At 40.9% G+C, this 26,630-nt stretch overlaps 1 protein-coding gene across 11 annotated transcripts in view; it reads left to right on the top strand.

Annotated features, from left to right (window-relative positions):
* AFF2 (ALF transcription elongation factor 2) overlaps window positions 1-26,630 on the top strand; it is a 710,743-nt gene that overhangs the window by 409,133 nt on the left and 274,980 nt on the right. For all 11 annotated transcript variants that reach the window (XM_047715962.1, XM_047715955.1, XM_047715956.1 and 8 more), the window contains exon 3: window positions 5,630-6,490. In XM_047715962.1, coding sequence (XP_047571918.1) covers window positions 5,690-6,490 — 801 coding nt within the window. In that variant the 5' untranslated portion in view covers window positions 5,630-5,689. The remainder of the gene's footprint in view (window positions 1-5,629; window positions 6,491-26,630) is intronic.

Raw genomic sequence — 26,630 nt, 5'->3', positions numbered from 1 at the left:
CAGGAAGCTGTTGATCTTCCCACAGGAGGTGAGAAGACCCGATAAGCTTACCTACCTCCTGTGTGACTTTGGTGAAGAAAGTTCATTCCTCTGACTTATAGTTTCCTCCTCTCTGAAGTGAATAATAATACCTGATATGAAGTAATCCCTGATAATAATAATAAGCAACAACTACAGCTGACATTGTATAGCTCTTTCCACTCTATGAGAATGAGGAAAGTGAGGCACAGAGAGATTAAGTGGCTTATCCAAGGTCATTTTTATTGGGGAGGTAGAAGCCAGACTGAGATCAGAGCTGCTCTCCTGACTCATGTGGTTGTTGTAAGGATCAAATCAAATGAACCGGGGACCTTGCTTTGAAATCTGGAAAGTGCTGTACAAGTTCAAGATGTTAATGTTATTATAATTAAAGAAAGAAATAGCAACTTACAGCTTAGAGAGATTAACTATAAAAATATTACAATTAGGAAAAAAGGAATTACTAAATCATATACATTAGCCACAATGAAATAAAGGGGAAAAATGAGCCTCAAAACTTAAATTATTTTGCTACTTTTTATTAAAAGAAATACGATGGTACAATTGCCTCCTAGTACATTAATCTTGCAATGAACTTCTACTACTGATTTGTAGATAGCATTAGAAGCAAACTGAGGCAACTTTGCATTTCTTAGAATAATGAGAGGCAAAAAGCTTCAATGTGAAGGAGTGCTGTTAGTCATGGGCCACAAACCAGACATATAATTTATGCCTGAAAATACTTGGAAAATGCATTTCCTTGATGATGGAGAAATTGTGATTATTTAGAAAATAAGAGCTGCAGAAGTTACCTTTAAGAATCAACCAATTATCTAGAATGGGAAGTAAAGAACTGGCCAATGGAAAGAAGCCTATGATTGAGAATGAAATGGGCAACTTTCATTTTTGCCATTTTTATAATGTCCAATCAAAACTGCCAAGAATACCTTGCTCCTTAATAGGATTACTAAGAATCCAGAGAGTGCAAAAGAACATTCAGTGCAAATCAAGTCTCTGTGGTCTGTAGTCATCCGCATTGTGTAGGGGCATAGAAATGCGTTTTCAGGCCCCACTGGGTTTTCTATCCAGTGGCTCTCCTATCTACATCTAGAGTAATTTAAAAAACTGGTTGACAGTTACTCAGCACCGGTGGTGGAAAGGCAGAGAGGTGAATCAGGTGACCTGGACTGTCCTGCTAATTATTATTTGGAGATTTTTAAATGGTCGACTTTTTGAGGCTATGTGTCTGTGTGTCCTCTGTGCCTAACCCCTCCTTGTGACTGTTTTGAATTTACCAGTATGTGTCTTAAGCATGGCCATGGTAATTCCTACTTGTAGCCACAGCACGTCTGTTTTGCAAAGCATATGGATCTTCCTTCAATCAGAAACTCAGAAAGTGTCGCCAGTGAACTCAACCTTGAACTGTTTGCTTCGCAGTTCTGCTCACAAGTCCCTCTGAGACCGTTGCTCTGTGAGGAAGCTAGTCTAAGGGAGTTGACACCCTTTCATTCCTCCAAGGTATCCCAGCTCTGGCCCTGTGTCGTCTGTGTACAGGAAAACCCCACATCTGGAGCTCTTAGTTTAGCCCCCCAACTCCACATAGAGATACGCCTTCACTGAGTTAGACTTTAATGCAGTTCTCTTTTTTTAGTCATCATAAGAATAAGCCACATGAAGAACATCTTTGCATCTTCTGTGAAGTTGGTGCTAAAAAATTTGTTTTATTATTAAAAGGTTTTTTTAAAAAGATTTATTTATTTGAGAGAGCAAGAGAGAGATAGAGAGAGCAGGGGGAGGAGCAGAAGGAGGGACGGAGTGAGAGGGAGACAATCTCAAGGAGACTTCACACTGAGCGAGGAGCCCCACACAGGCCTTGAGCTCATGACCCATGAGATCATGACCTGAGTAAAAATCAAGAGACAGATGCTTAACTGACTGTGCCACCCAGTTACCCCATGTTCAAAGGTTTTTATAACTGAACCAATGAGAAGAATTCTTATTTACATTTTAGTATCTGGCAACCATTTGTCTTATTTAATAAATTAAGATATGCTTCCTTTCATCAGACAAACATAATTCAGTAAGCTGTGAGTTTTTCTTTTTTGCCTTAGCTACCAGGAAGCTCAAAGTTCAATTTAATGTTCAATCATAGTAACCAAGTCAGCCTGACTTTTGCTTTTCTATTTGTTTATTTACTCCAAGCTATTGCAAAGCCTTTATTTTGATATAGGTAGGATATGACTTATAATTGGATTCAATTTGTGTCAGCAACAATTTTTTGAGTATCTGATATGCACCTGACCTGGTGCTTAGTCCTGAACTGAGGTGAATGAAAGGTGGTCTCTGACCTTTAAGAGCTTATAGTTTTATGCAGAAAAATAAATCATTGCTATAGTACACCCTATATGGTGGGAGGTTGATTTTCTAGACCTATTCAGAGAACTTAGTTTTCCTCTAATTTTGTTTAAGTAGACATAATTTTAGACATTGGCCTGTTTATAAGTTCTAATTTTAAACATATTTTAAAACCTAGAGATGGGGAAAAAAAAACCCTCAGCTTGCATTGGAAAGCCAGAACATTATAACAGGAGAAGTAAATGAAGAGATATTCAAACTTAACCAAGGTTCTCTCCATTGAAGAAAAGATGAGCACATCCCGTTTATTTACTGTTGAACAGGAACAGTAATGTGACTAGCTTGCTTGCAAGCAAATGAGTCTTAAGATTCTTGAGTCTTGATTATGTTGATCTGGAGAGAGTGAATTACTTTTCAAGAATCTGAGGTATTGTCCTGGTCTCTTTGACATCTCAAGGCAAGGTTCTGATGCTGTAGAGCTTAGTTTCAATGGAAGTTCAATGAGCTTTCAATAGAAGTCCAGTAAACTCCCAAAGAAAGTTCAGTCCGTTGAACTTGGAGCTTTCTGCTAGCTAAGGCAAAAAGAGAAAAGTTCTTATAGAATTCTTTTTGTGTGAAGGAAGGAAGCAACATCCAAATTCATTAAATGGGGCAGTGTAAAACAAAGGCGTTTAACATGAGAAACAACATGGTGTTGTCTCCCCCTTTGCTGGATCAGATCCTTGAAGATAGCCAGGTATTAGTGTTTGTTAAGCCATCATGTGACCCAAGAGGTAAACTGTTTGAAGGTCCAGAGCAACTCTGTAAGTATTTAAAGCTTGCACTAAATGCTTTTTTTATAAAAGATTTTATTTGACAGAGAGAAAGACAGGGATCACAATTAGGTAGAGTAGCAGGCAGAGGGAGAGGGAGAAGGAGGCTCCTCCCTGAGCAGAGAGCCCAATGTGGGGCTCTGTCCTAGGACCCTGTGATTATGACCCAAATTGAAGGCAGATGCTTAATGACTGAGCCACCCAGGTTCCCCTGAAGCTTGCATTAAATTCTTACTGGGCCCTCAGCATTATAAAATTTCTTTGTTTTGAATTAAGGGACTGAATAGGAGGGAGACTGGGTTTAGCTGCTACCCAAATTGTTGGTCATGCACCATCTATCAAAGGAGACCACTCTAGCCAGAGTGCATTCTGGCCTTGGCTGAAGAGTAATTTGTGCCATTAATATGGACAAACCTAGGGATTTTCAGGGAATAGAAGTGATCTCTACCTGTCTCTATCTATTAAATAGGCCTTTCCAAATGTACTTCTGAAAATGGAGCAATTATTCAGCTGAGGTTTATATGGAATGTTAATTGTTTAATCACTGCTTTAGCACTAAGGTTGCATGTGATGCAATATCAGATGTTCTTTTGGATAAGAAAACTGAAACAGACATTTATTGGATTTCCAAATTCCCCACCCCCAACAGCACCCTCGTAGCAAATATTGAGTGTACTTTTTCATAATTTCTGGAATCCTATTTCCCTCACAGCCCTTATTTATTTGGAAATGTCTTATATGACTTCACACATGTTATGAGTTGGATACTGCTTACAATACATGGAGATCATGTTAACAACAAGGCCAAGGTCACCAGTTTGATTCCTTCTCTGGTTGCTCCTTCTTGGTATCCTTTACCGGCTCCTCTTCTTCTCTCAGTCACTTAAAGGTTGATGTTCCCCAGGGTTCCTCCTGAGCTTGATCTTCTCATTCTGTATTTTCTTTCTCTGGGTGATTTCATCCATTTCCAGCACTTCACCCTTCATTCATCTGCACACTTCCATCTTCACATACAGAGAACAGCACACAGCCAGACAGCCTAGGTCTAGACTGAGATCCCAGCCTTGGATAGGCACACTCCCCATGGATGTGAGGAGCTTGGGCTGGGTTAAGGGCGTGTAAGAGTTCTGAGAAGTTAAACATCTATCTTCAGTGGATGCTGTGTCATTGGGGAAGTTGTCACCCCTTCCTGCGAATGGAGGCCATGCCTATGGTTCCAGAGACCTAGAGGCTACATAGGGTGGGTGTCTTACCCATCCATTGGTCCTGCTGCCACATGGCTCCATGGAAGCCAGTAACCTTGTCTCACTGCAACATCTTGGGCTAGAGTAGTACAGCTTAAGCACAAAGAAGTCCTTTGCCCTTCTGAATCCAACAGCTTGTTTTGAGAACACCTTTGGCAGGTACAGGGAATAATAATAAAAAGTCACTTTTAAAGATGAACAGCTGAGCTTTCGTCAAAGTCATTTCTTTTAAGTATATAGGTATCCACCATTTTCTAGTTATGAAAGCTGTGCTATCTGTATTACAGTAACCCATGCAGCAACTTAATTATTGGAAGAACAAGCACAGCCATTCTTAACAAGCTTAGTATTTCCTATGGGGGATGATATAGCCGGGTCTGTTGATCGTCCATAGAATGATTTAGTTGCCAACATCGCTTTGGAAATCTGGCTTTGTTTTCATTTACGTAAGCAATAACTTAAAATTCTTGAATAAATTTTTCTAAATCATTGAAAAGACACAGTAGAGCTTGAGTCAGTGCTGATGAACAATTGCACCATTTCAAAGTAAACAAGTGTGAGTCATCAATACGTAAACACAGATGCCCCAGAATATGTGGGCAGACACTAGTAATTTATACAGTCCTTTGATTAAAAGGAATTAGATTCGCTTTAGTCATGTTAGCTCAATTAGATGTTGAGCTTTTCTAAACCAATATATTCATGATTGCACAATCTCACTGACTTCCTGATCCAATGGGCTAAGCCTTTTTCATGGTATAATGTGGCACAAAGAGCTGACATGTCAAGAACAAACATAAATTGAATATTCCATTACAATTCCAGTGATCACTAAGCTGAAGTTGTTCATCACAATATGGAATGTAACCGTTCAGCTCATCTGACCTAAAATAAGTTACATTGTTAATAAAATTTATAAGTGACGTAATTTAAAACTTTCTCGCAATGAACATATTTAAGGACAGGCCAGGGAGCCTACAGACGTTAAGCACACAGCTCATTCCAAGAGGCTCTTTCAATAGTGTTACTGATTTTTTTTCTTACATAGCACATGAAAAGTATGAAATTATATGGCAGCATGAGAATTTTAAAGCACCCTATATGCTCGTCTACTTAGGACATCTGTTTGAAACATTAACATTAGGAAACACAAACCTATTCATTCTCTCTCCTCCCACCCCCATCTTTTTGTTATTTTAGACAAACAAAGGGGATGCACTTGCCAACCGAGTCCAGAACACGCTGGGAAACTATGATGAAATGAAGGATTTGCTAACTAACCATTCTAATCAGAATCATCTAGTGGGGATCCCAAAGAATTCTGTGCCCCAGACTCCCATCAACAAAAATGAACCAAGCTTTTTCCCAGAACAAAAGAACCGAATGCTCCCACCTCACCAGGATAGCACTCATCCCTCAGCACCAATGCCTCCACCTTCCGTCGTGATACTGAATTCCACTCTCATACACAGCAACAGGAAATCAAAAGCTGACTGGTCACGTGATAGTCATAATGCTAACATTGTCCCAGCCAATCAGGCCAGTGGTCAGCCAAACAAGCTGCCGCCGTCTACACAGGACCAACCCCCAGCCCGACTGGAAGACTTCTTTGTCTACCCAGCTGAACAGCCCCAGGTTGGAGCCACTGAAGAGTCAAATGTGTCTGCAAAGGAAGACAGTAGTCTCAAGTCCAGTGCAGGGGATATGTTCAAAGAAATCTTTCAGTCCATCTCATCAGAAGAATCTGAATTTACAGTGCAAGCTCCTGGGTCTCCCCTAGTTGCCTCCTCTTTGTTAGCTCCCAGCAGTGGCCTTTCAGTTCAGAACTTTCCACCAGGGCTTTACTGCAAAACAAACATGGGGCAGCAAAAGCCAACTGCATATGTCAGACCCATGGATGGCCAGGATCAGGCACCAGACGTCCCTCCAACACTGAAACCTTCCATTGAATTTGAGAACAGCTTTGGGAATCTGTCATTTGGATCACTCTTGGATGGAAAACCCAGTGCAGCCAGTTCAAAGCCTAAACTGCCAAAGTTCACGATTCTCCAAACAAGTGAAGTAAGTAATTTTTTAAAGTTTTGTTTTTGTTTCTTTCTTTCTTCTTCCTTTTTTTTTTTTTTTTTTTTTTTTTTTTAGTTCACTGCTCTAACCTCTATGGTCAAGTATTGACAAGGAGCTCTTGTTTACCTTCTTGAGCCAGAAATGAGACTCTTCAAGGTCAGTCTGTGTCCCGATCTTCTGTCGCTTGTGACTTGAGTGATTACCATTCTGCAAATACAGTTAAATCTCCATAATGTGGAATGGCCAAAGACAAGGTCAGTCTGAGTGAGTGAAAAGTTGCACTTACAAAAGAGTTTCAGAGAGTGCACTTGTAGTCATATGTACAAATTAATAACACTGGATATTGTAATCGGTCGTAAGCAGTGTGAGGTCCACAAAAAGATTGGGAGTCACCATAGGCCTTCACTAGCAAATAGCATCTCATAAGCATAAAACACAGAAGCTCCTTAAGGTACAAGAATGTGAAAGTGTGATTTGCTGGTATCAGATGTGGAAGGCCTTCTTTAAGAATCTTGATTTCTTGAGTGCTTGTGGGGCCATTCCTTGGCAAGATCCTAATGTTATCTTCCATGTCCCTCAGTCTTCCCTTCTGTACCACTGTCTTCCACCTGTACCTCCATAGCCCTCTTACACTACCTTGATCCCTTCTGTCAAAGCCAAAGGCATTGTGCTCAACCACAATCCCCTTGGGTTTAGAATGACTAAATGTTCTACCCATCTCTGGAATCATTGCCTTATAAAAGAGAAGTTGGAGGGCCCCAAGCCTCTCCCAAAGGAATTAATCACTAATGATTGGATCCCAGGCCTTGTGGCTGCTGGGTTGGGACATATACTGGGTGCCACTAAGATGCCACCATGTAAGCGGCTGCCTACAGCACCTCCAGAGCTTGATTGGAAGAAGCTACTGCTTTTAGATTGGATTCCTGTTACTGGTGCCTAAAGGCTTGAAAAGATGCAGAGGAAGAAAGTAGGTTGAAATTTTTGCTCAATAGGAGGCCCGGACAGTCGATGTGAATTGTTGCAGATTCCAAGTTAGTGGGGTCTGAATTAGAGAAGTCTGACTATGTGCACCTCTGGCTCTTGCGCCGTTACTCATTACTCGTATTCAGCACACACGGTGATTGCAGAGGACAATGGGACCATGAAGTGGGAAGGAGGAGTGGGGCTGTGGATTGTATTTTTGGAATGCATGCTTTTCATATTGTTTCAACCCTGAGGCGGTTTTGCTTCTTGTATCATCATTCATCAAGTCTTGTCAAGCTTCCTCCTAAGTATCTCTCCAGCCTGTCAGCTCTTTACCCTCCCTGCCTTCAGAGTGCCCATGGGCCCCTATGACGGCCCCTCCTTGCTGCTCTCCTTCCCTCTGGTCTCACCTCTCTTCCAAACCATCTTCCATCTGGGCTGACTTCATGGGCACATCCAGCCATGTCACTCCCTGCTTTGGATTCTTTTGTGCCTTCTCATTGCTTCCAGGACAAGGTCCAGATTTCTTAGTCCAACATACAAAGCTCTTCACTCTGATTCCATGCTCCTTCTCTGACTTCCCATTTTACCATGTCTTCACATGCAGACGAAGTCTCAGCATCATGGAGCTACCTGTGGTTCCCTGTCATGTCATGCGTTATCACACTTCCTTGCTTTTGTGCCTGCTGTTCTCTCAGTCTAGAATGTCTTTCCCTACCCTCCCTTGTCTTCTGGTGAAATCCTGTTCCTCCTTCAAGTCTGCTTGATTATTCCTTTCTCTGTGAAAGTTTCCTTGACTCCACAGGCTTACTGCAGCCTGCTTCCTCTGGGCCCCTCTAACACTTTACATACAACTTGACTAGCACTTTTCTTCATGTACTGTAGTCACTCATGTCATGTGTCTATCTCCTCTATTAGACTGTGAGCTCCTGGAGAGCAAGGGTCGTCTCCTTCCTCTCTGTATCCTGAGTGCCTAGCAAATGCCTGGCACATAGTACATACTTAATAAATGTTTGTTAAATGAATGAATTTCAGAAATGGTTACTTGAGTACATTTTCTAAGCTATGGCATTAATCAACTAATATGAACCAAGGGAAACAAATACTAGCAAATCCATCATCAGTTTTATCTCTTGAATGGTACCCTGTCTGCCTATGTCTTACTCTGCTCTGTTCCTATCCTACACAGTTGTTTAGAAATCCTCATCCTAATTTCTAGGGGATGACTTCATATGGGATCATAATGCTTAAAATCCAAACAGAAGCCTGCCTTGGGAGAGGAGTATAATGAGAGGCTTCTTGTCCCTTTTCTTGCCCTGATATTGACGGCAGTGCCATCACTCAGGGCTGGTCTGGGAATGGCACTGGTGCATCAAGAGGTCCATCAGCTTGTGTCCATACCTCGTTAACCAAGTGACAGGTCACAGACCCAGTGAGATTCACTCCATTGTAATCTTCTCTCTTGTACATTCACAACATGGCTGACCCAGACTCAGAAATGACTTCATGCTTTTTTTTTTTCCCCCTCAGTGCTTTGGCACACCAATGAGAGGGGCATGTCCAAAGAGAGTCTGAGCTGTCTTCAGCTCTGGACATGATGATCTGAGGAGCTGCTATGTGCACTCAGCCTTTGGTGATGGTACAAATAGATTTTGGTAAAGCCTTGTATGAAAAATGGGTCAGGCCCAATAAAGTAATGATGAGAGATCAGTGGAGAAGATACTTATTTTAAAACCTAGGTCTCAAGGAAGGATTTGAATAAGGGGTGAGACAGAGGCTTAGGGCCCTAAAGTGAGGAGAACATACTGGCTTAAAGAATAGTGGGAAAACTGAGGATAGGACGAAAGGCAGTAAGAGGTCCAACAGCCTGCCCGGGAGCTTACAAGGGTGTAAATTCAAACACGGGCATAAATATAGACAGGGTGGAACAATATGGAGCTTTGTACCTAATAGACTGTATGTGCTGAAACTCCGACAAGTCTGAAAATTCACCCTATCAAATCTGGATGCACTTTTCAAAAGCACTCAGCATGAGAATTCAGCCCCAGTCTTTGGTGCCAAGAGGTCCAGGCATTGGGATCTGGGTCTCCAGTCAAAGTAGCCATCATTGATGAGTGGTAGCATTATTCCTTGGAGTTACTGCTAAAAGGGTTTGTCCAGAAAGCAGTCAAAGGGTCTCTCTGAGTATTCCCCACTCTGTCCCTGGATCTAGGGAAAGAGGCTGTTCCAGGTATTAGTGAAGCGCTTTTGGGAACAGAGGGGAAAAGTGGGGTGGGTGGGGTTTGAACACCAGGAAACACAGCATTCTACGATGTACAAATAAGCAGATAGGAATATACTTGTGAGTTGAGGGACAAAAACTATTACTGAAATGGAATGAGCCTGTGTGTGTGTATGTTGCTTGTGTGTCTATGGTCGTGTATACAGTGGGGAAATTTTAATTTCGGCCCATCCTCGAAATAGTCCCTTGGGGTGGATTTCTCTATCAATGATAAGGATTCTAGGAGTCTAAGCAACTTTATTGCAAAAGGTCAGCATTTCAATTGAAGTATGATTTTGGAACAAAGTAATTTGTTTAAAGACTTAGTTTTACAGAATTTACTAACATTCCAGGCAACTCCCCATCCCCAACCCACCAAAAAAGACTGATATGTTCTGCAGTTGAGCTTAGGAGAATTTTCTGGGAACTGCATCTGAAAGCAGTAAAAGACTGATATATATCAAATGGAAACTGGGGGTAGCTTGCAGATGGTATTTTATTAGGAAATGAATTTGTTATTAAATGTAGATTTATGTGTGATTTCATGATGTATGTTTTTGCTTACGTTTCTCATTAGGATAAAAATCTTTTGGTGTGGCTAGCTTTGCATTTGGGTGCAATTCGTCGGTAGCCTGGTTTGGGAAGTAAATAATTGCATGGAAATGAAAGGATCGATGACAGGTAGTATTTCCATCCTAGGTCAATAAGCTTTCATAAGTACAGTACTAATGGGTAGAATGCCATCGCCGTAAAGGTTTATTTTCCTTACAAGCTGCTCTTGGCTGTGACCTAAGGCCATCCAAGGCTCTGAATGCCTCAACATTAGGAGGCTCTTAGAAGAGTTTAATGGAACTGATATGAATGATGGGATCTGGCTTTAGCTAATTTTAGTGGCTGGCTTTGTCAACCAGCTAAAAAGTTATGGCCCACATTTGTGACTGTGCCCGTTTTGGTTTGTATCCTATGCAGTGAACACCATGGGTATAATTACCTTTATTTATTATGAGGTAGATAGGAAGCTCAAGTCTCTTGTGTGAGAACTGCAGAGAATGCTGGGAACTTAGCATTTGTGTGCTGAGTATGCCCAGGCATCTCTGCAGAAACCACACAGACCGCTCTTTCAAAGAATGGTGGATCACCAGCTGCTGTGTGTGACCGGGATGATCATTTTCCACTTGATGTACCTCACAAGTTTATTTAATTTTTTGGCTCATTCTTATAGAAATGAACTGGTATCCAGTCCGAAGCTAAGACAGGTCTTATTCTCACCGCGTTGGGAATGAATGAATATACCTCTGGAAGTCCTCCCCCTTTCAGGGTGCCCCAGGGGCCTTGACCTTAGCACATATTTCCTCTGGAAAGGGAAGCCGGGAATGCAGATAGATCATGGAGCCTTGTGTTGTTTGTGATGGTGAGGTCAGAGGTGCTGCATGATTAGTAAGAGTGTCTTGCTCTGGAGACATCAGCTTTTCCTCTCCATGCTTTCCCCAGGCTCTTTATGGTTCTCAGCCATGTTCTTCTTCCTTGGTGCCCACGCTCCGCACTGTCCCTTGCCCTCCATTTGCTCATCAGCACTAGGCCAACTGAGGTCTAGAGCTCAGCTTGGGCTTAGGAAAGATCTTGAAGATCCCCAGTTATGTTTTGTTTTGTTTTGTTTTGTTTTTTCCCTTCTCATTTCCTAAAGTTCTGTTCTGTAGCATCTGTATTTTCTTTTCTAAGGCTGTATGTGAGTGATTCTTGCCCTTGGCATTCTGGAACAATATCTGCTATTTCTTGGTGTTCTGTGATTTTAAATCCCTTGTCACTTTGAACATTCTTTTGGTTGGAAAGAAGCCAAAAGATTGACTTATTTTTATTCCACAAGGAAAAACTAAAACCCTTTAATTCCTATACCATGCAAATTTTAGTCCTCTTTTAAAATCACACATTTTAAAACATCATTATGTATTCATCATTTCGGTACATCTTTAGAAGAGAGCTGAAAGCCAATCTTATGTGAAGAAGCACGTGCTGTAGTAGCAAACAGGGTTTAGATGAGGTCCTACTGAGCTGTTGTTTCCAAATCTGGCCTTTACTTGCTCTGTGAACTTGAGAGTGATTTTGGCTCTTGTTTCATGGGGATTTCACACTAGCTCACCAATGCGGTTTCTTCCAGCTGTCCATCCCTGAGGGTGATGGGCCCAAACCTGCCTTGTTTGTGAAGTGACTGCAGCGGTCCCCTTGTCATCCAGACCCCACCAAGAATCTGGGGACAGCGTGGAGGGATGTGATCTCTGCCTGCACCATCCCCTTACTGCCATCCCTCAGAACAGCTGGGGAAATTTTAAGACAAGGTAACTAAGGGGAAACTAGAATTGGATCCTCTTTGGGGATTGGATACTAGTTCGGCCCAGATTCAACTCATTTTTTAAAAAAAGATAAACAGTTATCTGCTATACTTCACCGGAAAACACCAAGCTGTGAACTCAGGAAATAGCCTGCTAATCCCTTTGTCGCCACCCACTCAACATCATGAAAGATGGAGAACTTCTATTTTCACATTAATTCTCAGAAAATATTTTGACAGATTCAGTACGCAGTAAAGTGATAAGCTTTTGTTACGTGTGTTCCAAATCATCCTGTTATCACTGGATATATCGATTAGCTTAGTACATTCTGAGCCAGTCATAAAAACAGGCTGCTCACATTTTGTGTTAAAGAATAAGAAAAATTGGCAAGTAGATAACCATATTGATTCAACCCAAATAGTGAATGCAAAGGGCTTTAGAGAGGAGTTATAAACTCATTATGGCTCTTGTAAGTCTCTTTAGTATTTTTTTAGTTAATGTGAAAACAAATAATCTTTAATTAACTATCTTTTTAAGAAGTACCATGCTTTGATTACCAAATGGAGTTTATAATATAACTGACTATAATAAAAACCTCTCCCTTTTCTACTTTATAATTTACAAATGTTTTCACATACATAATCTTATTTTCCCCCACCTGTATTGAGGTGTGATTGACGAGTAATAATTGTGTATGTTTGAGGTATTCAAGATGTTTTGATATACATGAAAATTATGAAATCATTTCTATGATCAAATTAACATATCCATCACCTCATATAGCTGCTGTTTTGGGAGTGCGTGGTGAGAACACTTAAGGTTTACTCTCTTTGCCAATTTCAAGTATACAGTACAGTATTGCTAACCATAGTCACCATGCTGTACCGTAGATCTCTAGAACTTAGTTATCTTGTGTAACCGGAACTTTGTACTGCTTGACCAACATCTCCTCCTTTTCCCCTCCCTGTAGCCATCTTATTTGGATACTATTCTAAGAGAGTCCAGGATTATCATTATCCCCTTTTCATAGATAAGAAGTGTAGTCTGAGAGAGACTTAGAGTTTTTTGTGTAAAGTCACACAGCGAGCAAGGGACTCTTCAGGGACTAGAAGCCAGGTCTTCGGTGCCATTTCCTTGATGGCATTTGGTGCCCAGGATGCTACTGTATATGTATGGGTTAATTTTCTCAAAGTAGCTTCTCTGCTGGCACGTAAGGGGCAAGAGAATAACAAGCTGAATCTAGCTTAAGCTGAAATTCTCTTGCTGGATTCATATTTCAAAAGTCTGGGGCCAAGCATACCAAAAGAGCAATTTTTCTTGTGGTATTACAGGTTACAGTCATGTGTTTTTCATTTGCAAATATGGTGAGAAGTAGTGTTTTTGCAATATTCCTAAATGAGTAACATATGACACAACTTGTTAGAGGATCTTTTCTTGGTTCATAAATTTTCTGAGTTTTTGCCTATTTGGTAAGATGACTTTAGCAGAGTGCTCAGAGAGCATAGCTCAAATTTGGATTTCTGGGACTAAAACTCAACCACTGTGGAGCTAAACCTGACATGTGAATGAGAGGTCAGTAAAAAGCAGGCATGAACATGATTGCTGTAAAAGGTATAAGTAAGACTTCTCTCAAGTGCTTGACTAACCTCCCCCACCTGCACCAAGTAGACTGATGGAAAAAGCTTACAGATCATCAAATTGCAAGAGTAGTTAACAAAGGACAGACAGGATCCCTGGCTTGTATTTGTAGGTACTACGAGGGTGAGTCTCCCTGGATGTCTGCATAAGAATGCAGGTCAGCCATGGACACCTGCCTAGAAAGTGACTGTGAGCTTAAGCGAGCTACATAGCTCTGAAAGGTCTTTGAAAAATGTATAAGACTCTGGAAATGGATGATATATTAGCTTTCTGTAGATGCCCTAACAAAGTATCATAAACTGGATGGCTTAAAATAACAGAAGTATGTTCTCACATGGTTATGGAGGCTAGAGATCCACAAAGGGGAAGGCAGGGCTGAACTGCCTCCACTTGCTCTACAGGCAAATCTTTTCTTGCCTCTTCTAGCTTCCAGGCGATCCTTGGCTTATAGCAGCATCCCTACCATCTCTGTCTTTCCCATCACCCATCTTCTCCTTTGTAGGTCTCTCTGTGTCCTCTCCTCTTCTTGTAAGGACATGGGTCATCAGATTTAGGGCCCACTCAATATCCAAGACAATTTAATGTCCGCAAAGACCAGATTTCCAAACAGCCACACTCTGAGGTTCTGGGTAGACATGAATTTTGGGGGCCACTAGTCAACCCACTATGAGAGGGGTCATTCCTTCACTTCCCAGACCAGGAATAGAGGGAGGCCAGGCAGTGTTCATTGGGAAAAACGCAAGCTGGTACAGTGGAGGCTGAGGACTACCCCATCTCAGAAGCCACTTCAGGTTTGGAGCCTAGTTCTCTAAGCTCTTCACCTTGACTGTGCCTATTAGCGAGATCATTTTTGTGGATAAATGATTAAAGTACAACTGTGGAAAAGTGATTCTTTTTTTTTAAAGATTTTTATTTATTTATTTGACAGAGAGAGATCACAAGTAGATGGAGAGGCAGGCAGAGAGAGAGAGAGAGGGAAGCAGGCTCCCTGCTGAGCAGAGAGCCCGATGCGGGCCTCGATCCCAGGACCCTGAGATCATGACCTGAGCCGAAGGCAGCGGCTTAACCCACTGAGCCACCCAGGTGCCCTGGAAAAGTGATTCTTAAAAATATTTTAGAATAGTAAGAATAAAGGTGTTTTTTTTTCTGATTAAGTAATAGAGAAGAAAGAATTTGTCAATGCTATGGACTCAATTATGAAGGAGAGCTTAAGTGGTCAGGCTTATTCTGTGAAGTAAATATTTTCCATTGTGTGGGCCATCCGGCCAGTGGCAGGTACTCCACTCTGCCACTGTCATGTGAGAGCAGCCAGAGATGGTACCTGAATGAATGGGCATGGTTGTGTGCCAGTAAACTTACATTTGAATACCGAAACTCCAATACCATGTATTCCCATGGGTCGTGAGATGTTCTTTTGATTTCTTTCAACCATCTTGGAGCATATGAGCCATACATTAGCTTATGAGCCATACAAAACCAGGCAGTGGGCTGGATCCAACTTAGAGAACGTAGTATGCTGAACCCTGGACCAGATCTAGACAAAGCCTCAGAAAGCAAGATACATTTGGTATCCTTTGTGTGTCATCAACAGGAAGATGGCTTTGAGCAGAGAAGGGAGAAAGGTCAGCCCTGAAGCAGGCAGAGGGCAGGATCCCAGAGACAGGAGAGATGTTAGTAGTCAAGGTAGAGCTGGCCCCTGGAGGAGAGGCTTCATTAGGTCTTATATAGGTGGATAAGAAAGCTCTGCATGCAGAATCAGAAATACCTTTCACACTACAAATCACATCACCATTCAGGAGGGTTCTTTTTCCTTGATAACTCATGAGGTGATGATGATTTGTCTTTTGCTGTCTTAGAATGGGAGTGCCTGGGTTCCTGGGGCACTGAAGTATGGATTTGAATTGGGTGTGGGGTGATAGGATTTTTTTTTTTTTTAGATCCCAGGAAGAGCAAGTCATCCTGCACAGTCTGAGACTTTGTCTTCAATGGGACAAAAGGACCAATGGTCTGTGGCAGTCTGCATGGGCTCTTTGGGGCTGATATGTGGGGGTGGGGCATTTGTACATATATCTCCCTGGGAGGCCTGAGAAGCCAGTGGACTTCTAGGGTAGTATCTAGGCTCTGAACAGCTGCTAGGAGAAAGGATCTGTCTCCTCAAGGCTTTAAAGATGAAATGAAGTTGAGCTAAGGCTTCAAAAAATTAATATATGTGGGTTGATGGAAAGAAGGGAGAGAGATCTTAGCCAGATCAAATGAACTGAAATAAAGCCTTAGAAGTTGGTGGAGTTTCAAGGGCCATGCTCCTGTGATGGAGGGATGCCATGATAGCTCGCTGCTTGAAGTATGTACCGTAGAAGAATTGTTACAACTGAGTCGTAATTTTATTAATGAGGTCGGGGGTGGCCAAGGCAGCTGCCATCTTGTACAGTCTTGGAAGTCACCATTCACATAGGCTACACATGTGAACAATGACTCCTGAAGCTGCTTTTAAGGAAATGGTGCTGGCTTTAGAGCAAACTTGCTGCTGGACCTCCCTTTGCCTGTCAGCATCTAATTCATCCAGATCTTCAGGCAAACTTACCAGTGAAGCTGGCCTCCTCTGGGATACCCAGAAATGCCCTCCCAGGGACCCACTGGAGACGCAGATCAGGATGCTTACGCTGAGTAGGGTCTCACCAAGCGTACCTACATAGAGTCTCTCTGCAGATCTGCTTGATTTGCTTGAACAAATGTGATCTTCAGATCTTCGGGATGATGAATAAATCTAACATCCTCCCAGGCAAGATTAATGGATAAAGAAGATCCATGTTAGAGAATTCAATTTGAATCCACAATCTACCTATTATAAATCTCAAAGGAAATGGTCTTGTTGGATATGTGAGCACAACATTTGGCCCAAGAAGGACATTAAAAAAAGAGTGTAATATTTTGTGTTGTTCACATTGAGTCTGATATTATGAATTGTGATATGTTAAATCTGAAAATATTGTCATCTACATCATTGGAAAGGTCTGTTAGAATATCTATAAGACATTTTATTTTATTATCTGTTTGTTTTATTCATTCAATGATTCGACAGACTTTTATTGAGTACCCATTGTGTGCTGGGCGCTATGCCAGGAGCTTGAAGGCCGAGATGATGAAGACATGTTGCCTGATCTTAAGTAGTTTAAGTCAGGGGATGTGGACACAAAAACAGAAAAATCACAGTGAAATATAATAGATGGTTGTTGAGTATTCTTTGGGAGTGGAGAGAATGGTTAAGACTGTCTGAAGTGTTCAGGAAAGCCTCTTCAAGAAGGTAGAAACTGGTGTGCTGGCTCTTGAAGCATGATTGGAAGTTGTCTTGGTGAAGTGGTGGTAAGAACATTTCCTACAATGTCAGCCTACATCAGGCTGTAAATGGGACTGGTGATTCCTGAGAGGCAAAATAATCCACTCTGTTTGGGGAGTTTGGGTAGAAGATTGGTTGGGAGAATTGGGGTCTTAGTGTCAGCCCTAGGTGTTGAAGAGCCTTTTAATGCTCTAAGCATGGCAGGTGGTGTTTTATAAGTCATGCCAGAGGAGGGATTGGCCAGGATTGCAGGAAGGGAGTAGGGCATGATAGGGCTGGTTAGGTTTTAGGCAGAAAAGAGCACTGAGCAAGCTATTAAAATGTTCCAGGCCAGAAATGCCAGCAATTTGAATTAGGGCCATTTTGGAGATTTTTAAGGTTGATTTGATGAGATTCAGGGATCAGTTAGATGGACCATTGAGAGGAAGCTGGCAGAGAGGTTGTAAAATGACTTTGAGGTTTCTAGCTTGGGCAGTCAGTGAATAGGGACACCATTAACCAAGATTCTTTACTTTGATACCCAAATCCTCACAAAGCAGGTAAGTTTCTTCTATCTCTTTTATTGTTATGTTGTCATGATATTATAGGCTTTGAATGTCATGATATTTGATTAATGTTTGCCCAGTGCTTTTTGTGCAAGTCTTTGTACAAAAAGTCACGATTATTTTCTCATGCTTTGATGAAGGACTTATTTCCTATAAATGACTTTTTTGGTTCTTCACTTAAAAATTAATATCTTAACTCAGAAAAATGTTAGTACTTCAGGGAACATGGGAAACTATGCTGAATACTTTCATAGAAATCACAGAATTGGAAGTGACAATTTTCTGTAAGTCATGGAGTATATGAAATACCACATTGTTTTGTATGCTATAATTTTTGAAAATTAAACACATTTCGTTGAATTCTCTTGTAATGACTGCTGTGGACTCTGCTATGATCCTTCCTGATTTTTTTCTCTTTAGACTCACGCTGTCTCCACAGGGAATGTGCTTACAATGAAGTGTTGGTGTAACTTTACACTCAACACTATCCTCCTCCCAGCCATGATACAATCTTCAGGGAGAAATTGCATCCTTTGACTTTGGTGGAGTTGGAGTATGGTTATTGCAACTGGCTATTTAGATAAATTGTTACCTTAGAAACTGTTAAGCTTTGCTTTTTTACCTTTATTTGGTGGACATGATCATTGCCTTTTCAGTTAAGGTCATGGTTAAGGTGGAAGCAGGAGAAAGGAGCAGAATTGAGTTTACAACATGTTTGTGCTCCATGGTTACCAGGATTGAAATTGTGTTTTTCAAATACAGGAAAAGATCATAACGTATTTACTCTATTTTACTTATCTACTCTTCTTCTGTCCTCAACTGTTTCACCTTCTCTCTGTAACTCCTACTTATTTCCTTATTTGGAAATTCTTCTATACCCAGACTTCGGGAGCTGAGAGCCTCATTTTTAGGCAGTGGCAAACGTAGAAGCCAGGTGGGAAGAGTTCTCATCAAAGGCCTCACTGTATCCAGTTACAGGGCTGAGCCTTGAACTCTAGACTCATAGCTCTGGACATTAAGTTAAAGGAAAAAGTGGTCAGTAGCCTAAAGAGCAATGGTATGGTTTCTAGAATTAGAGAACCTTCATGATGGAAGAACTCTGCAAAGCCAACCAGTTCCACTGGCTTCAAAGAGATACATCAGTCTGCTATTAGGCTTCAAGTTCCTTGCTCAAGAATGGGCAAGTCCTTGAAAGCCATAAGTAAAACCTTCATCTGAGAGTAATTGCACCAAAAATAATCACGTGCAACATGGAACTTGGCCCGTCTCCACTATTCAAAGATACAGATTAAAGTTCCTTCATAGGTGTTGCAGCAAATATATTACTATGTGAAAAAAATAACATCTAGTTTTCATATTTTGACTTATGAAGGAAAAAGCATCCCTACCACATAAATATGTTCTTTTTACCTTCTGGGAGGAAAAGAAAGGAAATTGCAGTTACAGTGTGTTACTGAATCTTCTTGGAATTAGCCTGTAGAGTTTGGGAATATTGAAAGATTGAAGGCCAATGCCTTCTACACACACACACACACACACACACACACACACACACACACAAAAAAAAAAAAAACCCAAAACCAAAACAAAACAAAACCAAAAAAATACTCTCCATTTGCTTCAGCACTGTTTAGCCCTTAAATAGAGTTAGTCCTAATCCTATTCAAAATGTCCATGTGTTCTTTATTAAAGCTTTGAGACAGCAAAATGTATAATGAGTTGGGAAGAAATTACCAATGAAATGTTACACTTAGTTTGTGGATTTTAATTGCAGCATAATTTATTATGTGATTTCTGTAGATAAACATAAATATATTTCTTTTCAAACCATATAACAATATGACACATAAAAGCCATATAATAAAATAAGCAAAAATTATACTTCGTCACTGCTGAGAAAAGATTACTATAATTTTTTTAATGACAATCTGATAGTAAAGTCAAAGTGGCATGGGGAAAAAAGATTTCACTAATAGAAGCTTAAAAATTGCATCTTCATAAATCAAGAGGATATAGTACTTAGAGCTAGAAATAACAGTGTTGTGAGTCCTATTTTGAATATGCCATTAGGCATTTTTGTCTTTGCAGTCCTATTTAATCTGTACAGCATTATTTATTCCAATAATTAGTGTTAACTTTCTTGGCAGTAGGCAATATAATTACTTTTAAAATTTAAATGGGATAAAAATGCCTTGAGAACATGGTTTAGGAAAACTCTCAATATTTATTTTCAATTACCTCTTTAATTATTCATTTATGTAGTATTTGGAAAAAAATCTTGGAAACTGGGAGGCCACTGACAGAATGACATCCCAGATGTATGGCCTCATTTCCTCAGTTGGTTGAGTAACATCCAGGACAGCTGAGACCTTAGTCACGCCAAATGGAAGTGCCCCTACCTGTGTACCTTGCTGATCTAAATACCCTTCATTTAGATCAGCCCATGCTGGTTTTTCTTATGCTGTTTTGGTTCTCCTTAGAAAAAGTCTCCATCATCATCCCTGTCCCCCTCCCTTTCCAGGTATGTAAAATCCCAAGGTTGTAGCTTTCTGAATTACAAGCTTTGAACTCTCCATTCCCCAGGCAAGGAGGCACTTACTTTAGTTTATTGAAGCCTCTTAGTGACATTTATGTGACTCTTGATTTCGAATATAAATATGAAAGCAATTATTTTCTCAACTATATAAGTTAATTAGAAAGTACTTTTTAAGCTTAATACACCCTATAATTCTGAATAAGCATACTGGTTTCAAAGAAAATCAATGTTTCTAAAGATGGGAGGCCTAGAACTAGCCTGCTCTGAGCCATTATGAAGAACAAAAGAAATCTCCAGGTAACATTGATTGTTATTCAATCATTCATTATGTAGTGAGCACATCTCCATGCATAATGTAGTTTCAGTCTTTATGGAGGACTCGAAAATGTTAGAAGAGATGGCTGGGTTTTTGCCAATTCCAGTCACATGCTTAGCACAGAATAGGTGCTCATTAAACATGTGCTGAATAAGTAAATGAATCCATGGAAGAAGTAAAGAGTCCATAGTGTGTCCGTGGCAAACAGAAAATAGTCACAAGAAAACGCGTCTTCTCCAGCAGGGTAACAAGGGACAAACAGGGTATTTTAGGTACAGGCCTTTCTTGAAGATGAGGACCCTGAGATTGACCAGCCAACAAGGGTAGGGCTTGAGGAGGGGAGCCCTCTAGGTGAGGGGAATTAGATGACCAAAGATGAAGAGTAGAAGTAAAAAGAGTTTGGGTAAGGAGCAGCCAGTCACTGAAGCAGCCTTGTTTGACCTTGTCCAACACCCCTGATGTACAGAGTACGGTGCTGGGGCTTTGGGGGAGACAGAGTTGGACAAGATTGCACCCTACATTCAAAAAACTTAACTCTACTGGGGCAACCAATATATTCACACAAATAACCACAGAATGAGACCAAATACCAGGGTTCCAGGAGCCCAGAGAATGGAGAGGGGCAAGCTAGCTTGCAGATCGAGGATAGTTCTGGGGATGTGTCACCATCTACACCAAGTTCTATGAAGCTCTGGGGTTCGTTATCTCCAGGAGCCTTAGACCTTTCTGAGAAGCTGATGAAACCTCCAGTTCCTTTCCCCGATTGGACAAGTCCAAACACGTGTATATACGATTGCTTAGATTTCTTGAAGACCACCTGTACAGCCTCCAGGGAGTCCCTTTACCCCAAACTGAGACCTCTGGCATAGCAGGAAAAAAATGGCTTTGGAAAATGGTAAAGCCACATTCAAATTTCAACTCTGTCACCTCTAGCTATGTGAATTGGGCAAGTTTCTCAAGCCCTCACTCTTGGCTTTTTTGTCTATGAAACAAGGACAGTAATACCCATTTCAGAGTAGCAAGGCATAAAACTAGTCAGCAGAAGTCACATGGTTATGTTGCCAGGTGCCAAACACGAGCAGGGGGATTGGCTGCAGAGCTAGGTTTTTTTGTTTGTTTGTTTTGTTTTGTTTTGTTTTGTTTTGTTTTTGTTTTTTTAACATGTGTGGTCTTTCTTCTATCCATTCCCACCAACAAGTCATTTGTTTTAAAATAATCCCCAGTATATAACAGGGAATGAGCATATGGGGCAAAATTAACTGGGAAATATCCCATACTGGATTCCTAGGAAAAGCAAATTAGAAAATGAGGCAAGTGTTCTCTATTGATGTTGTCCATCACAGTGTGCTGGAAGAGTCATGGCTGTGGGCATGTGTGCATGCATATTTCTGTGTATGTGTGTGAATAATGGGTATTTGTGGTCTCTTTGTTTTACCCTCCCCTCCAGAGGGCTTCCTGAAACCATCTTACCATATTTCCCTATGGTTGGTATTGATTTACTGGTGAATGCCTCGAGATTTGGGTAGGACATCCATTTTCACACAGAAACACACACACAAACACAAAAGTATGCACACACACACACACACACACACACACACACACACCTGTATAACAACAGAACAAAAATAGCAGGTGACAAATACATTCTGTAGTTGTACAAACTCATAATGTAGCTTTACAAACATGATATTTAGAGAAGAAGTAAAAGGAGGGTGGCAATGGGTGGTTGGGTTTAAAATCAAAAGTTACTCAGCTGGTCATCATCTAGGTGACTCTCATTGGCTTTGTGTCCTGTGAGTATTTTTATTGCAGGGCTTAAATGTATGTGATCCTAATTTTAAGAAAACTGGTAGAATAAATGCTCATTGAGCAAACAAAAGCCCTTCCATTCAGCTTTTCATTGCTCTGCAGTTATTTTCTCCCAAATAATATGGGTAATTATTTGAAAGTACTTTTAGCACACATGCCATGGGGGCAAGCCTTGTTCCTGACATCCATAGTCTTTGAATGGAAGTGCCAAAGACCCCCTGCCAAGATGGGCCACAGCCAAGTGTCATGTGAATCTGCATCTCACAGGTTACATGGGAAGGAAAAGGCTGAGAAGGATGCAGAATGGAAAGTCTAAAGAAGAGCAACGCGGTCTTGTGTGAGACTAGGCGTTGAGTAGGTATTTCATACATGTATGTTATTGGATGGGTGGATATTGGTGGGTGGATGGATGGATGAATGGACGGATGGGTGGTTGTTTGGATGGAGGATGGTGGGCATTTTGAACCAGCCTAGTGGTGTAGCAAGATTGGAATCTTCAGAATAGATCAAGGCATGGTTACTCCTTATGTAAAAAAGGAAAATTTTCAAAACAAGATCCTTGGGATTTGGTTTACAATAGTGAACACTCTGTATTTCTCTGATCAAACACTTCCATAAAATGATATTAACCTGTATTATTTGGCTTTCTTCCCCTTGGTATGGAGAAACTCCAACAAATTGATGATTTGAGTAGGTACAAATTCCTAAAACTCAGGTGTTGGTGGAATGTATCATAGATATTGTGGTGCTCAGGAAATAGCAGATATTATTCTCTTAATGTTATCATTATTGGAAATATAGTTGTTCTGGAGCTGGAAGGGTGGATATGCATTTGGCTACACCACACCCTTGCATGAGGTGAGCAGGGTGGAGAGATCAGACAAGAACTTGACCAGCAACAGCTGATCTAACTTGTGGTCTTGAGTCTTCTTGTATCCAGCAAGTCACATCTCTTCTTCGAGCCATGTATTTCTTGGCTCTGTCAGAGGGAGAAATAACCCCTGCTTTCCTTTCCTTCAAAGGCTACACAAAAACATACCAAGGTGATGGGCATGCAGGTGATGTATACACGGTGAAGTGCCTTATGCAAGTAAGATGAGAGTGTCCCAGATCCTTTTCTCTGCCCACTCAATACCGCATATGTATCCTTTATTGCCGTGATTATGAGCAGGAGTGTATCTGTCTGTGTAGTAGTCAGCAGCTGAATGGATTGATTGTTGAGGTGAAAATGCCGTGTTTTGAGCTCTTGCTTTACGTGTTTGTGAAACTCAAGAGTTGCCCACGTAGAGTTACCTTTTCTACTTCACTTGCTTGGGAGGAGGGGAGGGTCTGGAAGGTTTCTGGAGCGTTGCTACATTAATTCGGCCCATGTGCATTTTACATGTTGGTCTCGGGTATTTCTAAGTGCAGAGTTTATATCCAGGGCCTGTTCTCCCTTCTCCTTTGCTGAGTTGTATCTGCAGTTTTTGTCAGCTTTCCAAACCTGGCCATGCCTCATTCCACTCAGCCTTTCTTGCGACAAAACATGAGCCCCAGGTGCTTTGCCTGTTCCTGGTCAAGGTGTAGGGCCGAGCTAAACTTGTAGTTGGCCTCTTGTCTCTCAGAAGTCCACTTTTCTGGGATCGCTGACTTTGTTGGCTTTTGAGATTTGGGAAACTATTTAGAACATTTCTTTTTATGAGGCAGCATTGCCTGATAGAAACTTGCTTTCTGTTGACTTTACATCATTAAAATGAATTTGTGCCTGCCTCACATTAATTTTACCCATACCTAATTGCCCCGAAGTTACCCTGTGTGAAAGCCTATGCAAACATTTTAAATGAAGATAAGCTAATGCACAATCTCGATCTGAAAGGCATTAAAAAATTTAAAAGCATTGTCATCAGAGAGGAAGTGATGGGGAGGCTCTTCTTAATTCGAGTGGGATCATTATTGTTAGAAAATGATTAATGAATATAATTGGACCTCCCTAATCGGAAACCTTTCAAATTAGAGTCAGCCCTTAGAATTCTGACTTCTTTCAATTCAGCAATGCCCAGCAGCTTTGATTTTGAAGGAGGCTTTTGGTTGGTCTTTAAGTTTGGACATTTAGCTTCAAATGCAATCTCTTTCGCAGTGTGGTATGTGAATCCAAATAGCATTTGCTGAGAAATGCAATTCATTTCTACAAAATATTTTTAGAAGGCAAATACCAAATCTGATAAAGGGATCACCTGTAAGTACATCATTAATGAGGCAGAGTCTGATTCCCTAACCTGGGCCCTCTCTTCAAAGCACAGATTCCTGTAACCGCTTGAAATAGAACTTAGGCACTCAGAACAAATATATACCTGGCCACCTACAGACCTATTTGATTTACTGAATGTCAGAGCAGAGCTCCAGAGTTTAAAAGTGAACCTCAGTAAGCAAGTATCAATTTACAGAATGAGTACCCCGGTTGCTAAATTGAGAAATGCAATTGTAATTATTTGGCGAAGTAGAAATCAGGTCATTGGAGTTGCACGTTGGTGGTTGTGCCATAAACTCAAAAGGGAAATGTCTTGATTTTTTTTAACCTCAGGTGTGTTAGGACCTATTTTTCTATGGACATAATCTATATTGTATATGTTTAGATACCCAAGCAGTTCTGAGGATCCAACAGCTTAAGTGGAAGTAAATGTGTACTTGTTAAAAAGTTTTTCTAGTGTACAAGGATGGAACATGGCTTTTCTGATTTGAATAGTTTAACTTGGGACGGGATCCATGTTGGACATTTCCAACTAAAGACACTTCTGTAGGTGCTTAAGTTCAAATTAAATACATTAAAACCCAAATTAGAATCAATCAGATGTGAGCCAGTTTAGTCTAAGCCACCGTCCTGGGCAATGACAAGGGAAGTGCTAGGTCAGGGCTTGGTTGGGATCTTGGCACTGACTCTGTGGGGGAAAGAGGGAAGGGCAGTTGGATGAATAGTGACCAGTGGCTAGAAGTAATGCAATAATTAGTTTGGCATACTCATTAGTTCTTGCATTATTTAAACAAAACCAGGAACATTTTCAACCTAGTTAGTTATGCCTGTCCCATAGCAAAGATTATTGGAGGATGCCAAAGGAACACACTGGGTCACCTAAAGCATTGACATAGAGATTTTAAGGTTTCATTCCTGCTTAATGCAAATTAGCACAGGGGGTGACTTGATTTTCCTATGAGTTCAATTTTTTTTTAATAGTGGTAAGGTATTTGGAATTACGAAGACCTAAATGAAATGTCCGAACTCTAGAATGGACAATAGAATCCTTTTGGACAAACAGCTATTCCGGTGAAATACCACTGTAGAGAGGAGCCATTTCAGAGGTCATGTTCATGAACACCTAGGGGCTTTGAAATTTAATGCTCCAAATTGCCACAGGTCTCCCTTTTTCTGAAGAGCTCCTTCCCCGTCCCCTACCAAAACATTACTTTGTCTTCATTTTTTAAAAATTGCCAGTCTATTTAACTTTTTGTAAAATTTGAAAACTCTAGTATATCACTTTCATTCATTTATTTCATCCATATCATTCTCTTTTCTGTCTCTCTTTCTTTCCCTCTGTCCCTCCCTCTTTCCACCTTCCTCTTTCCCCCACATTTTAATCCTACACTCCCTCCCTCCTCCCTCCCTCTCTCTTCCTCACCTTCTCCTATACTCCCTCCCTCCTTACCCCCCACTCTGATATGTGCTTTCATTTTCTTCTCAGGAGATTTGAAGTCCAAAGGCCTATGTACTTTGTAATTTCAAAAATTGCCGACATGGAATCCAATAGCCTATTGGCAGTGGAAATTGTCAAGTCTGTGATTTTTAGCAAAATCTAAATGAATCTGGCCTAACTAATAAAAATGATAATAAACTGTTGCATTTCTGTAATGGTTTCCATTCTAACAAATTCCTGATAATTTCATATATATATATATATATATATATATATATATATATGCCATTCAGAAACTGAGGAAAGAAGTGAAATCATTGACCTCATTTCACACATGATGAATAAGAGGCCCAGGCAGAGAGAGATACCACACCTTCCACCAGCAGGTCCTCAGACCCTCACATGAATGTACACAGCAGCAGTGACCCCTTCTCTTCTGTTCTTCATTTGACCAGGCAGCTCAAGGTGGCTGAGCACCTACTCTGTGCTGGATACTGTGACAGCATGTGACCCACATGACAATATGAGTTGTTCTGAGTGGGATACTTTGGAAGTTAAAAGTGACATGAACCAGTGCTCAGGCAGTAGACCCCAGGTGACAGACCTGTAGACAAGTGACTTATTAGCCTCTCTAAGCTTCTCTCATCTCAACTGTGGAATAGAATCAACCACCAACAGGTAGTGTGTGCATGGTGCCTAATGGTGCCTGGTTCACACAGTAAGTCCCCCCAAAGCATTCAT

This window comes from Lutra lutra, chromosome X, assembly GCF_902655055.1.
Source record: "Lutra lutra chromosome X, mLutLut1.2, whole genome shotgun sequence".
In the NCBI taxonomy this organism is placed as follows: domain Eukaryota; kingdom Metazoa; phylum Chordata; class Mammalia; order Carnivora; family Mustelidae; genus Lutra; species Lutra lutra.
The sequence above is the reverse complement of the archived record's forward strand: the minus strand, read 5'-3'. Positions and strand labels throughout refer to the sequence as shown.